Source organism: Pyxicephalus adspersus, chromosome 1 (assembly GCF_032062135.1).
Source record: "Pyxicephalus adspersus chromosome 1, UCB_Pads_2.0, whole genome shotgun sequence".
NCBI lineage: Eukaryota > Metazoa > Chordata > Amphibia > Anura > Pyxicephalidae > Pyxicephalus > Pyxicephalus adspersus.
This window is the reverse complement of record NC_092858.1, coordinates 38419108-38435025: the sequence shown is the minus strand read 5'-3', so window position 1 is coordinate 38435025 and position 15918 is coordinate 38419108. Positions and strand designations below refer to the sequence as shown.

The window sequence follows — 15918 nt, the reverse complement described above, 5'->3', positions numbered from 1 at the left end:
ATGTAAAAAATAAAATAAAAACCAAGATAACACATCTCCCACATTCCTCTACATTTTGCTATAACCACATCAGCTGCTGGTCAGGAGTGGGTTAATCATACCCAACCTATAGGAGTCACTATTTAAAGGAAGGTTTATTCATCCAAATACTCTATTTATGAAGAGTTGATTCAGGGACCGTACGCAACAAACATGTATACACAGAAAAGATGAATGTACATCCCCTCTGTCCCTTCACTCCTCCCTGTGACTCCCCATCGCGATGTATTATCGTGATAACCCACTGCGACCTTTAACCAACCTGCCTGTCAATCAGGAACAATCCCTAACCTGATTGGTTAAGGAGGATTATGGGTGTGTCCCTCCCAGGCCCACCAACGCCCCCGCCGCCTGTCACCTCCGTGAAGCGGCATCATCTAAAGACCTCTCTATAAATTCTGCGCTCCTATTGGATAAAACAGCCTGTGACGTCACCTTCTTCTGGCAGATGTCAGTGACTGCGCAATAGAGTGCCTGGGATCAGAGCGCAGAGCGCAGAGTGCAGAGAGGAAGCGCAAGCCAGGTCTGTTCTGCTTCCTATTACACAAATCTCTGGGGTGTCATAATATTATGGAGGATGCAAAGCATGCCAAGGAAGTCATTCATTGTATGAGCACTGGCTGCAGGGAGCTAATGGCAAGTTTACATCTGTTATTTATTGTAGTTATGGTGAGGACACACATTGTGATAGGTAATGTCAGTGCTGTGTATGTGGGTGTGATGGCCACACTGGCACTGCCCCCTGAAATGGGCAATTAGATATGTAGGTGTATTTGTGCAGGATTTTTAAAACAGTTATGGACACATTTATAAAGCATTGAATTTGTCATTCACTGCATGTGAATCCTCCAGGTGCATGTGTTCTATTATACAGTAATTGATTCACCACCAGTGAAAGTCACATCACAACTTTATAAATTTGTCCCTTAGTTTCCCTCTTCAGGTATGGGTAAAGCTGGCTGTCCTCACCTAACCTCCAGCAATGTGATGTCCATGAACTGACAGCTTTACCTGATCTTCTTCCAGGTCCAGACTTCATGCCAGGATGAATAGAATGCGTGTGCTGGAGTTCATTCATTCATACACCAATCTTTTACACTTATCTGTGAAGTTGGTGAACAGGGCATTAGAAGTCCTATAATATGTCTTCTCTGCAGTAGATGTTCATGTTTTATCTTTAACATAAAGTTCTGCTTATGCTATGTACATGTCACATAATAGTCACCTGAGACAAACGGTTTGCAGATTCAGAGTGTGTGACTTGGTCCCCTGACCTTGTTCATCAATCTGCTGTGGTTAAATGATCTTTTGGGAACAACTGCTATTCTTTTCTAGCTGCTCACTTGTCCTCCCCTCTCCATAGAACAGAGCGGCTCTGGGTGCACAGCATTCTTTTTTTCATCTGTCGCTGGAAACGATCATTTACAGGGTTAGAAATCTGACGTCTGTATGGGGGCTTTACACCCAGTTCCAGCACTCTGCAGCCACCCCATTGTAATGTCAATTTTATCCTATAGTACTATTTCTAGATATTTATTTGCAGCTGAAACCATAAACATGGCCATAAAAGTGAAGCGTATCGGCAGATTGCACAGCTCACAGGTCTTATAAACATTTTATGTCTCATTTTTATAGGTTGTTGAGATGTGTAATGCTCTTTATTGCACGTAGGCAATGTACACCGGGCAGTTTGCTGCATGCTTGCAATTGAATTATTTCCAGAATAACTGCTGTATTTTAAGTTTTTTTCTTACCTTTAATTGATTTTGTGGTTCACATATAAAAGAAAGTAGTAAACAACTGTTTTCAATGCAGACCCTCAGTAACAAAGTGTTAAATGAACTTTAAAACAAGCCCTTGGAGCTGCAGGTACGATGGAGTACCTAAATTTGACATTGTACTAGTTCCCTGTACAGCACAACTCAGCTGAGATTGAGAGAGGTCATTGATCATCTGGCACCCGATTGTTCTGTAGGATAATTTTTCATAAAACAATATGAATGAACATCAATAACCTTTCCCCATTTCCTCTTTATATCATTATTAATATAGGAAGGATGAGGACACATCAGCTACAAATGCTCTGTATAGAAACATTAGTAACATTTACCTACAAGAAACATAAATATTGTCAGTGCTTACTAAAGATAAATACAACTAAAATTAAGGTGCATGTAGGGATGATTTCTAGTATACAAAAGACCTTCAGACTAGAATAAAGGAATCTTGTTTTAGCATTGGATATCCGGAATGTTATTTTAACCCTTTGTTTTGTATCAGGTAGACAGGATAAGGAAATAAAAACTGTGCAAGCGTATTATAAAAGCATCAAATCCTCATAAGTTTGCAGACGTTCATCATTTTCTGTATCAACCTTTAAGAAATAACTTCCTGTTACGTCTACAAGGTGAAGAGTTCACAGCGGCTATATGATGTCTCCTCTTTGCTATTTGCAGCTTCCGGTGTATTAAGAAATCCCTAGGAGCCTTAATGGCCGCCTCACAAAGCCTCATCAGTGAGAGAGGTGCAGTGAAAGCTGTTGTTGACTTTGGGTTGTCACACTTCCCCGCTCTCTGCTAGTAAGCAGCTGGGTCATACGAGGACATACAGCTCAGTATTGGCATGCCGACCTGCAAGATTAACATTCAGGATTGCACCGCCTTAGTAACCTACAACTTGCAGTCTGCGTTCCTCAATATCCATACAGAATGAAGGCCATTTCAACCTTTTTTAGGGAGTGTTTAATTTTAATGCAAATATTATGATACTTACGTTTCCTAGACTGTAATACTTGGCACACAACACAGTGAAATGAGTACAATACATGGACAAAGCTGTGTTGTATGTAGCATCTGAATGCTTTTGTTATATGTATGACCAATTCAGGTTGTATCAATGGAAGGTAAAACTAGTAATAGATTTGTAGTATTAGGACGAACACCGCATGCACTGGATTTACAGTGTGCCAGCTGAAATGTGCTTTAGACTTCAATTGAGGACCTAAGCCGGAAAAAATGCAGAAATGATGTCCCAGCACTAAAGTCTACGGACATTTTTTTTTTTCTCAGTACTATAAATAATCAAAGCTTATTTCCTACTGGCTCCTAGACTGAAGTGACGTGATTAATTTCCTCTTCATTTAGGTCACTTCAGGAGTATGCCATAGTAAAATGTAAAAAATAGACACCTTTTATAAAGATACACATAATAAATGATATTAATAAACTGTTCTCTTTCTACTCCTTCAGGCTCTCCTGATTTGTTTCCTCTTAGGAATAATATAATTATGGAATTTTTTAGATAGGCTGTAGGAATACCAAACAACCTTTGCATTGGGATTATCCCTGCACTGCAAGGGTTATAGCCTTATTTTTGTCTCCTCCCCTTCTGAGCCCTGGGTTCTTCATTTGACATGCAGGAATTCTGCTCCTGTAGGGGATGTCAGTGCCTGTGACTGCTTACACAGAGGGCCTTATTTATTAAAGCTCACCAGGACTGGAGAGGATACACTTTTATCATTGTAGCTGGGTGATCCAGCAAACCTGGAATGGATCTGGTCCAGAATTCAAAGCAAATGAAGAAATCTATTCCATGTTTGCTGGATCACCCAGCTTCACTGATAAAAGTGTATCCACTCCAGCCGTAAAGAGCTTTAACAAATCAGGCTCAGCGTCTGTGCAGCATGGTGGCTCAAGGGTTAGCACTCTGGCTTTTGCAGCGCTAGGTCCCAGGTTCGAATCACAGCCAGGACATTATCTGCATGGAGTTTGCAAATTTCCCCCGTGTCTGTGTTGGTTTCCTCCCACATCCCAAAACACATGTTAATTGGCTTCCCCCTAAATTGATCTTAGATGACATATGACTATGTTAGGGACATTAGATTGTGAGCTCCTTTGAGGGACAGTTAGTGGACTATGGACTTTGTACAGTGCTGTGTAATATGATGGTGCTGTATAATATTATGGTCATTAACATGCCTTTTTTATTTACACTGAATAGGCATTTAAATCTTGCAGTTCAGGGTAGCCTTTGTGTGGGGTTTGTTTTAAAATATTAGCCATGTGTTTTACATGTAACTAGTCTAAGTTCCCGCATTTGTCTTCATATCTGGCTCCTGTAGTTCCTTTGCACAGCAAAACTGGAAACGGAGAGGAAGGGTCAGTACAACAAGCATAGGCTGTTGTAAACATTGATAAGAGGTTAGAAACCTTTTTTCAAGTTATTGTGCCTTCATGTGTACTTTACTAGGCTGTGTTGACGCTACAGTAGGAGTTCAGCACCTGGCTGTGCTCTCTGGCAGGGTGCCTGGATCACAAGACTGGAATACAAATTCAGAACTTCTTATCAATGTCATAGGAACAGGGGTCACAGAGTTTGTAATTGCCTGACGGGATCCTCTTGATCATTGGCAGAAGCATGCCCACAGATGCAGCCAGTGAGTGCTTAGCCGATTCATGCTGTCACTTGTAAAACAACAGAGAAAATCTTCCACTACCAAACATAATGTAATGCAGAGTCCAGCAGAGGAGGGGAGAAGAGGAAGGTGACCTGTGACAGCTGTCAGTTTACAAGAGACAACATTAAATGGCTGAGATGTCACTGGCTGCATCTGCAGCCCACCACTGGGTGATGGTAGGGTGTCACTGAGGGGGGACCTGTACTGGATAAAAAAAGGGGTGTCTGCATTGTATAGGTCTGTCAGTGATTGGGGTCTATCACTGAGAAGTTCTATAGTGATAGGAGGTCATTCAGAGTGGGGGTCCAGCACTGAAGTGGTGCCTGTCCCTGAGGGTCTGCACTGAGAAGGGTCTGCACCAAGGAGGCATCTAAACTTAGGGGGTCTGTCCTTGTGAGGGTTCTGTTACTTGGGGCAGGGGGTTCTGTAACTGAGGGGTCTGAGCTGTGCCAAAAATAGATGGGGTTCAGAGTTGCAGTGAGTTGCTGGTTCAAATTCCCCATCAAGGCACATATGTCTGCCATGACTGTTTCCATATTTTTTTTTATCTGAAAGAAAGAAAAAAAGGCCGCTTCTACATAAATCTACAGCCAGCCATGATTCTCTATAACTGCCATGGGAAAATGCATTTATTCTGCAACCACGGTAACATTGTTCCGGTAGTGTCCTGTAATATATATATATATGTATATATACATACAGTGCTCAACCCAGAAATTTTTTTAAGCTGGGTGGGAAGAAATCTATTGTACATCAAACAAGTTACAGACAGGTTGCTGCATTGTATTTGACCCCACAAGCAATGCTTTTACATATACTGAACTGGGAGATTTAATGGTGATAAAATTGATACCATGGCATCTCGGATTAATAGTGCCTGCCCACCATTGTAATGCACAGCTGGAAGCCCAGAAAAATCCAAATGTCAGAGTATGAGACAAACATGCCCAGTCCCATATCCATCGCACAAAGCAACCATTGGTGCCCTGGGAACTGATCCCCAGGTCAACACACTGTGACTCGGGGGGTGCACTATGCAAATATACACTTTAAGAATTCCAGTTTTTAAAAAAGATTTTGTAGGAGGCAGCAACTCTAAGGTTGGAAATGGCCTACCGGTATATAGTTTCAGAGTTAACTTTTACATTGTCACCATTCTTGTTAAGGAGACCATGCCACCAGACCTTACCTATTAGAGGAAAACCGTGCAGCAGTAAAGAAAAATAAGCACTTACATGTTTAACCATTTCTTTTTTAACCTATTTTTCCTGTGTTGTGACTTGTGTAATTCATTTTCTCCTTGTGCCAATCCTTCTGATTCTTTCCCCTGCTGCTATGTAGGAGGACAGCAGGGGTCTGCACAGCTACTTATTGGCAAATATTAGGATTTCAGGCAAGATTAGCAATTTGTTATGAGTGCTCCCATAAAGTAATACAAATGTAAAGACAGGTATAGCAGGCTTGTTAGTGCTCAAAAAGTGTAAACAAAGCAGGAACTGATTGCAGTGTGTGAAGATTGGAGACAGTGGTTGTGCTGCAATTATTTATGGCTCTGCTGTGTGCCCACTCCTTTAAGCCTCTCTGCCCTGTCATGATATTATTATGGGAAGTATATTGCTGATATTAGTATGTGGACAGGATCCCTATAATAGCATGAAAACACAGTTGACAAAAACAGCTAACTTTGAAAGAAAGAAAATTTAATAACCTCTACATTAACAATCAGTACATGTATGCATATTTTTAATGATGATTGTGTTAGTATAGTTACACATTTTTTAAACAAATTAAATATTTTCTTCCAGATATTGCATTACTTTTCATACAGCAGCCATGTCTTCTGAAGAATGGAAACCCACAGATGCGGGCACAACATCTTCCAAGCTGATAAAGAAGTCTAAAGAATCTCCATTTGTCCCCATAGGTAACATACTGCAGATGGATTCTCATACAATTAGTTCTAAAAAGCATTTCATAGCTTATTTTGCAGTAATATATATTTTTTGTAGATGTGTCACCTGTCACTTTAGTGCAAAAAGAATGTTGTGTTTAAACAAATATTTTCTTTATTTATTATGTATATCTCAAATACTATGTACATATTGTATCTGTACTATTTTGCAAGTGGAAAGTATGGGACTGACAATGCTGGGGTTCAGGTAGAAGGTTTATTGCTGGAGTTCAGATAGTAGGGGTTTATTGCTGGGCTGTACTGACCTAAATAGCAGAAATTCAGATTATACACACATTGCTGAATGAGTCAACTGAATGAAAGACCACCTCCTCTTTTAGTAGATGTTACAAAAGTGGTTTCAGACTCGGAGTAAAAAGGACTCTTTCAAACCCACTGTTTGAAACCGCATAGAACTGACAGCTTCTGATCATACAGCAAACTGCGCCATGGTGCAAATCTTCAGACTACATATCATGGTCAAACATGACGTGTTGCGTTTGAGAACCTTGATCAACTACTCCTATTTACTGTAATGCAAGAGTTTTGGACCGTACCTAAACCTGTGGCAAAACATCGCTCTTCACAGGTCTGACATCAAATACAGGCGTACTTAGTGACATCGTGTTGGAAGCTGACTCTTCTAGTGATGTGGCCTCCTGGAGTTGGAGACTGATGTCAGATGCTTTGGTAATGGTTGGGACACCAGTAGATAGTTGTAAAAAGAAAGGTCTATACAGGCCAGGCTGCAATGGTGACCTTTGCAATCACTGTTACTACACCATACTGGGTGTATGTATACATTCTTTTACCATTTAGACATATTTTTTGCCTCCAGTTTATTTTGATGCTTTGGAATGTTGTACCACATACTAAATATTTTCCAATAGATCTAAAATAGATTTTCTTGTGATAAAGTCTATAATTAGAACTGGTATGTTTTCCCTCTGTAGCCCTGTATGTGACCTTCAAAAAAACTGATGTCCTGGACCCTAAAAATTAGTCTGACACCTTCCTAACCACACATCAGCAATAAAATACAGTAATAATATAGCCATCCGTTATATCAACTATTTCTTGTGAACTGCCTGTAAAAACATCTGCTTCAGTTGCCTTCCTCATCTGTGCATATTGCACGGGCCTAACAAGCCGCCATAGGCCATGTTTTGTAATTGCAAGCTGGTGTTAGTAGCCAATGGTGCACAGAGTGCAGGGGTCAGGAGTACATATTGTATAATACACAGATAAGCCAACTTTACACAGAGTGCAGGGGTCAAATCTTCCCCCTCCCTCAATACAGAATGCCACTGCAGTGCTGGAAACACACCCATGCTGTGTGTGAACTGGATTCATTTTGTTCCTGTTCTCACATCAGGTTTCAACCCCACCTACCTACCACTGTCTGCTAAATGAGAACCTGTAAATTAGCCATTGAGACATTGTTATTTTACAGGATGGTGACATTAAGGCAGAGAATAATCCAAAATCTGAGTCTTTAAATTGAAAGAAATCTGTACTACATAAGCTAAAATGGCAGAAACAGATTTAAGCTAAAGCCACTAGAGGCTCCTGGCAGTCTTCTTCTGGGGCTAGGAGTGACCTATAAATATAGAACCTTGTTCACAGATGTGTTTTCCATTGCGTGTAAATCACGTCTGCTTTTCCAGATATAAATCATCTCTATTTTGTGGAAGAGAATCAACTGTAATCAACAGATTGTAATTGATGTGATTTATTACATCCAAAATAGCAGGATAATAAAGCTTTTATCTTTAACACAAGCTAATAGCTCGGTCTCTCTGATCATTATTCCTAAGGAAACTTTAATATTACACAAATCTAATCAGCTTACAATGCAGCCAGCCTGACAAAGAACAGAGACATCATTTTATTAGAATATACTTTGCTAAAGACCAGGACGAATAATTGTAATTTTAGACACAGCTCTTGCCTTTTAGAGGGGGTCCGCAAAATATGAAAAAATATAGTAAACCTAGGGATTAGAAAACCTGTATTATCAGTAGAGAAGTGATTATCAGTTTATATGTCACTTACCTTGTTTTTACAACTTTTATCTGTGACTGCATTATTATCCAGGATGCCCACTGGGAAATGTGGTGATTTTTGTCAGATGTGATCTGCCTATTTCTTTATATCTAGACTAACAATATGAGTATGGTACATAGGACTGCCCATATGGAAGGCATGCAGGACCTTAGAAACTAGGTTTGGGTAAACACCTGCAACCCCAGGACTAGCGCACAGATGGTCATGATGCAAAGTGAATATTGCTCCCCAGGTTCCCCAATTTCAACAGATGTTCTACCCAAAATGAGTCACTAGCAATCTGAAAGGTTGCTGTTAGAGCCATTTTACAATATAGTTATAATGTAAAAATATAATTTAGTACTGCATACTGCTATATGTTGTAACAGTGTTCTAAGTAACCCTGACAGATAAAACATACTTTACCTCTAATTCCTGTGTAGTTGTCCATGGACCATATTACAGAAAGGGCAGGTGAGGACACTGAACTGTGACCAAAATATATTGTCCCAAATGCTATCACTAGTAAATGTATTAATAGCTTTGTTATCTGCATAGGGGTGACATATAAAAAAGATGGCTTCAGCTTACCCACCATGTGACACCAAGTCATCATAGGAACCATTTGTGACTGCTGAGTGACAAAATGTTGAGCCAGAAGCGTTATCAGAATTGTATTCATTTATCTCCAGGTCTATGTCAAGAATCACTTATCCTAAAGTAGTTTAAAAGGCTCTAGCTAAGACAGTATGTAAATACTGTAAATGTTCAAATACAGTTTTATTTTACTTGTATTTATAATTGATATTTTTCTTGTATGTACGTGTTTATGTATTTCCTGCTTGTTGTAGGCAAACTAAGGCAGGGAAGTTTTTAGGAAATTTAGGAACTGAAACACCTTGGTGGTCATCACATTACAACTTGGTTACAAAGTGAATTATTTTTTAATTTGTGTATTATTTAATTAATTTCAATATGGCATAAAGTGGAATTGTGTTTAACAGGCTTTTTGTAAATTATGTAAAAGATGTAAAAGGTTTCTTTTTAGCATGTTCAACATTGAAAGCTTTGTCCTGTGGAGTTAACAAGGTAATAGGCTCAACAACACAGCACAGCCTCAGAAACCTTTGATTTTCTTCAAGCCAAATTCTAGCTATATTATTTTTGGTTTGTTAGATACAGCCAGGCCAAGGTTAAGTAGGTAGGCCTAAAACACATAGGGCCCCTTCACACAAATCAAAATGCAGTAATGCACATTAAATATGCTGGTGTCTTGTGGTGCCATTCATTGTGAATAGCAACCCAATGCACCTTCAATATTCATGCTCGCTGCATCACAACTCAGGACAGAGAAACGTGCATAGTGTTGTAAAAAAATCAGACTGTGCTCATATTACGTCCATAAAAACCGGTGTGTCCACCGGGGAGGTTTCTTTTTTAAATTCAACGACACCTTAACAGGCATGATGACACAGAAAGTAAGGGGGAGTCATCCCAGTGGGATTATAAATGTTCTCCACTTCAATACAGAAACAAGGGACGTTTATATCTTCGTTGGAGATTCTGACCCCAGGAAAACAGGAAGTGACCAGTGATCCTAAATTTCCAGACCCCTTTCTATATTCAATAATACATTTCGAATCGACTTTGGCTTTAACTGTGAAACTAAAACCCTATTTGATTTCACATGTAGGAATGGCCGGCTTCTTGGGAGTGGTGGCTTTTGGGCTCTACAAGCTTCGTAGCCGTGGTGACCAGAAGATGTCAGTTCATCTCATCCACATGCGAGTTGGAGCACAGGGATTTGTTGTTGGTGCTATGACCTTTGGTAAGTTATTTCTCTTGTCCAATGGTGGGTAGCGGTTGTGCCTGTATGGGTAATAATTGCAAATATAGTTGTGGTATCTGCCATCTGTGAACTGTGGATGGCTTTAATAAACCAATGCTCAGCTATATTACCTGCATTCATTATTTTTATATCACCTTCTTCTCATTTCGGTTTTAGGTGTCATGTATTCAATGTACAAAGAGTACATCAAGCCTCGCTTTGATCACACAGATGACGAATGAGGAGTCCGGTCAAGAAGACACAACATGACTTCCGTCCAAAAACCTAGTCTGGTACTCACCAAATGAATCCCGCACAAGAGCATTAGCAGTATGTTTTAGAATTTGTTTTATATCTTGTTACTAGGTACATACTAGGTTGTTCTTCTCCTTTTTACTCATACTAGGATTGTTCTGTAACAACAATGTTGGCCATACACTATGGGTTTATCTACAGGGAATCAGACATTCTCCTAAACATTCCCTTATGGGAATCTTGCCGATCCATGTTTTACAATGGCAGAAAATAGTTCCTACCAGGGAATGTCAGATTCACTGTTTTAAAAAGATGACTATATAACCTAAATGCACATTTTCCTTTATATTAACCCAACCTTAAGAATAGAAATACAGACACTAGTAGTCCATTGAATCAATATGATCAAGTCCATAATATCAAACAAGACAGAACGTTGTACTACATAGTTGATGGAAGATCTAAGGGACATTGTATAATGTATAGTCAAATTAGAAGTGTTTTATTGCTGCCTTGGAATGTCACTAATCTTCATAAACCACTATTATAAAGTGAATGATTGGTTAACTTGCACTAAATTGGAAGTTATTGCACAGATGCCCAACATACATCTTTGGTAAGGAAGACCATATTGTCGTGTTTGATTTTCACATTACCTGTCAGTTATTTACCCATTTCTAATTTGTTGGTTAGGTTAGGACAGGTCAACACCAATAGTAGAATAGATACAGATGTTTATTGATGAAATTATGCTGGTCATCCTGATGTTGTGTGACCATTTTTATTGCTCCCAGTGTTATTTCAAATAATGCTCAATGGCCAAATAACAAGGCCAAACCCCTCAAGCTAAGCCAAATTTGTCAAAGCGTTGGCTGCCTGAACTGAGAAATGTCAATCTTTACAGCATTATCAGTAGTCTAGCCTAGAAGGAGGTGATGTTCGCAGCAGCTAACATATTTACTGTTATTCAACTAGCAACCATTTAAAATAAATTTAGTAATTATCAGTGCTGGTGGTTATTATTACCTAAAACAAGTTAATAAACCTAAAATGATGAATATTTTGAATCCAGCTGGTATCACCAGAGCAGATAGTTAATACGCTGCCAATATTTAACTATAAAGATGCCCAGTGCCTTTAAAAATACTCATCCCTCTCGGTGTCCTTTTTTGTTGTATTATTTGAAATTGAAATGGATTTTTATATTTAACAATATAATCTAAATTGTTGAAGTAGAATCAAATAAAAAAAAATAAACATTGTGCGTGCATATGTATCCATCCCCTTGCTTGCTTCCTCCCTTGCTGTGAAACTTCTAAATAGAATCTGGTCCAACCATTTACCTTCAGAAGTAATTAACATCTGTCACATGTTATCTCCATGCATACAATAAACAGACCTTGAATGATCTGGTTCTGACTCTGAAACAACAAAAGGCAAGCAACCATGCTTACCATGCTTACCCATACAGCAACAGCACTCCAAAATGTACCTAAAATTAGCACAGAGCACCATTGAAGGTCCACAGCTGAGATTGGAGTACCTGACCTAAGGTACACCTTAGTTTATATGCTCCACACAGCATAGATTTATGGAAGGTCAGGAAAAACCACTGAAAAAAAAAAAAATTGGAAAACAGCATGTGGCAGAGTCCCCAAAAACAAGAACCCTGCAGCTGTAATTATAGCAAAGGGTGGGTGTGACTGACTTTGGAGATGAATGCCTGTGCACACTCATATCTGTTTTTTGTATTACTTATTCCATTGTGTAAATATTTGCACATTCAAAGTGATAGATATGTTGTGTAATAAATTGATGCTAACCCCACAATATGGTGCTAACCTTCCAAAAATGTGGTTACAGTTTGTAATGCAACAACAGGACAAACACATAGGGAGATGAATACGTTTGTAAGGTATTGCGTGTTTTCAGAGCAGAAACTCTGCCAACCAAAGGCCAGTACAGGTTTAGCACAATATCTTCAGACTTGTGGATAATAACATAAGAGGCTGGTAGTGTAAATGCCAGCTCTGTAATCAGTCTAAATAATGATTGGCCTGAGAGTTCTCCATTCCACAGCACACACCCACCTTTGTCTTACATATTCTGCCCCTTCCTTGTGTTACTGTGCAGTAGGGATGCCATCACCGTGCAGGCTAGGAAGAGGAATTCATGTCTTGAATCAATACACCTACTGAACAGCACCCAGACTTACGCTGGGCAATTATGGGGCTTTACAAAATTAAAAAAAGAAAACACACAGATCCTAACAAAGATGAGTTAGTGTGTCATATGTTATCAACATGTACTGTATTTGGGCTGAGTGTTAATAGAAAAAGTTAGAAAACTCTCTTGTATTTTCTTAGAAAATGTTACTTATAGAGGATAATAATACTGCTGTATACACAAGTGCCAGTGAGCTGCAGCTACATTATTACTGAGTGGAATTTAATAATCATCACATATTGTGTACACTATACACTAATTGTTGTAAATGCACACCACATACAGCCTATCTATATCTTCAACATGTATTGTATGTACAGCGTGTATTGTCTAACAGCAAATCTTTGTGTCAGTACAACAGACTGATAAAATTATATGTACTACTTTAATTTTAGTTTTGGATAGATTAAGGAAGGGTTTGCAATCCCTGTTAATTTATTGTTTGCTGTCCCTGTCCTCTTGAGAATTTTTTCTTTAGGTTGCTGTTTCATAGATTTAAAAGTGAGCGTAATTCAGCTGTCACTGGAATAGCTGAACCTATTGGGCACCAGTGTTCAACCCAGAATTTTTTTAAGCCAGGTGGGAAATTGTAGGAGGGGGTCAGACGGTTTTCTGACTCAACTCATCAGTCACCATCCAAAAACAGCTAGAAGGTTACTGAAAAGTGCAAGGTGGTCCACCCAGCTTAAGGGGACTGTGGAGAACATTTGGCACCAATTGTTCTGAGGACCAATATGACATTTTAAATTTTCTATTAAATACGTTCTGTCCCAGGGGACAATGGTCACCAGGACAAAGAGAATAAACCCAGTGGAGACAGAGACTGCAAAAAAAAAAAAACTAGACTATACACTAGGGATTCTTATATTTTTCTATATTTTTCCAAAAGCAAAAACATAGGCTTTGGCTGTACAGGTTTAAATTGTTACCTGCTTTCTTGCTTTTTTTGCAGTTATATTCTTCTGTCATGTAACCTGTAAACTGTTTTTTTTTGGCACAATATATTTTAGAAATCTTATTAATATATGTCATGTGATATATGTGTTAAGGAACTGGGAGAACTACAGAGGCAGCCATTGCCGACCTCCTTCTAGAAATGTTATTTGGCTTACTGTGCAATTACTGTATATAGACCAGAAAAGTGTTATAGTTATTAATACTTGTCACTATAATACTTGAAAGTCATTGACTCAAGTACTGAACAGGGAGGTTCAGCATGAGAGCCAGGCAATGACTGTTTTCAGAAGGAGAGCTCAGCATTTCAGCCTCCAAGTTTTTATCAGAGCGTATGGAAGCTGCCATCTTGTAAAACTCGTGGTCCTCTGTCATTCTGACCCATTGCCTTCAGAACAGTGATTTCTATGCTAATGTCAACTGTGAACCTTCCTCTTGCCCTTGCATTGAGTCAGTGGCTGGAGACTCTGATTTACAAAAGTGTCGAGTATAGTAAGGTGCAGTAAACTTAGTGGCATATTTATAAGGGGGGTAAAAAGGCTGTTTGCCAGAAAGATGGTGTCATCCATTCAAATGCATAAAGTGTTTGATTGCCGTTTTAGGGTAACTATGGTACCTCTATTCTCCACTTCAAAAACCTGATTACCAAGGAGAACAAATCCTGTTCCAGCTTTTTATATATTTGGCTTTGTAAAAAAAAATGAACTGCTTTGTAACAGAGGAGACATTCTTTTCTCCTTTTTCTTTTATATAGTCGGCCCCTAAAGCACTTACAGAACTCCGGTCAAAACTTTTTCTAGTTTAGGGTGTGATAGGAGTTAGATCAGGCTCACTGGAGCAGAAATAGAAGGGAAATCCAAGATTGTAGTCATTCCTGGAACAGGTGGTTGTAGGCTGACTTTATTAAAGTGTAGGGGCCTTTTTACTTCTGTGTATTGCGTTAAAGCAGAATTACAATCAAAATGTCCTCTCTGCTCTAATAAATTTGCCACACCAACATAAATTCTAAGAACAGAATCCTGTTCAAAAATAAGTACCTGAAAAGGTCAAGTTGATTACTTTCACTTCGCTCTGGAGCTTGCACATACAGGACAGGACAACTTACTCTTTTGCTGTGAGATTATTTTTCTTTGATGCATTTTTTATTGTATGATTCACACAAAAAATTAACAAAAAAAAGTGTGCAGCATTTTAAGCAGTGCAGCACTGAACACAGGGTAGTACATCACTGTGTATTGTGGTGTAATTAAAAAATGCATCAGGGTGCAATTCAGAGCGATGTACAAAATTTACATTGCTGCACATTTCTGAAACACAAAAATATGAATCAGGTCTTATGAGATCAATTCAAAGTATACTGAGGTCTGTAAGAAACTTTAAGGTCTGAGTCCTTAGTTATAAAATAATACAGCTGACAGATGTCTCATTTGTTGTATTAATGAAACATAATGAGAGTCCTGTCTGTATGTATACAAAGACGGTAAAGTGCCTTTTATTGCATGACACTGGGTGGAAAAAAAAGAGTTAATGTATGCTCAGTAATGAAATGAAAAAATACAACACCAGCCTCGAAAAGATCAGCATGCAAGGAATGATAGTGACTTTATTCTGTAAGTCTTTCCAGTGCTGCGTTGTAATAATACATTTACTGATTAATAAATGTCATTGTTACTCATGTTCTGGATAGTGTTCTTTGTATAAATCTTAAAAAAACAAAAACACGCACAGATCTTTTTATCGTCAATAGAGTCACCTTTATTGAAAATAATTCAACTGGCAGCACTGTAAACAAAAGTTTCTTTCCATTGTATAAGGCACATTGACAACCCAGCGACGGGCCAGTGATATTCATCATACAGAAGTGGAACTTGCAGGACAAGCAGATACACACAGGAATAACATCAGATTGTAGACATCATGCACGGTATTGGTTGTACAGTCAGGTTGGGAATATATCCCACATATACTGCTACACAGGTATTGATTATTAAAAGAATAGATATATATGACACAGCCATCACTTTATGAGGACATCATAACTCAGGTTTTATCACTTAAACACATTACAAGATCACTAATTACATGAAACACCAGGAATAGGAACTGCCTAGAGACTCAAGAGTACCTGTCAACTACACACAACAGTGTTCTCTATTTTGTTGG

At 38.8% G+C, this 15918-nt stretch overlaps 1 protein-coding gene across 3 annotated transcripts; it reads left to right on the top strand.

The window, feature by feature from the left end:
* The first annotated feature begins 398 nt into the window (after positions 1-398).
* Positions 399-15430, top strand: HIGD1C (HIG1 hypoxia inducible domain family member 1C). 3 transcript variants are annotated; one of them, XM_072407106.1, is made up of 4 exons: positions 399-562; positions 6301-6419; positions 10186-10320; positions 10498-15430. In XM_072407106.1, the coding sequence occupies exons 2-4, from the start codon at positions 6329-6331 to the stop codon at positions 10560-10562; spliced, it is 291 nt and encodes a 96-aa protein (XP_072263207.1). In that variant the 5' UTR covers positions 399-562; positions 6301-6328; the 3' UTR covers positions 10563-15430. The 3 variants fall into 3 exon arrangements, with proteins under 3 accessions (XP_072263207.1, XP_072263213.1, XP_072263217.1); XM_072407112.1 differs by having other exon boundaries at positions 402-675; XM_072407116.1 differs by lacking the exon at positions 399-562 and adding an exon at positions 4649-4671.
* The last annotated feature ends 488 nt before the right edge of the window (positions 15431-15918 follow it).

Excerpts from the sequence above, each read along its gene's own strand:
- HIGD1C (XM_072407106.1), top strand. The coding sequence starts at position 6,329 with ATGTCTTCTGAAGAATGGAAACCCACAGATGCGGGCACAACATCTTCC. Across the intron at positions 6,420-10,185 it reads ATCTCCATTTGTCCCCATAG|GAATGGCCGGCTTCTTGGGA; the intron begins GTAACATACTGC and ends TTTCACATGTAG. Across the intron at positions 10,321-10,497 it reads TGTTGGTGCTATGACCTTTG|GTGTCATGTATTCAATGTAC; the intron begins GTAAGTTATTTC and ends TTTCGGTTTTAG.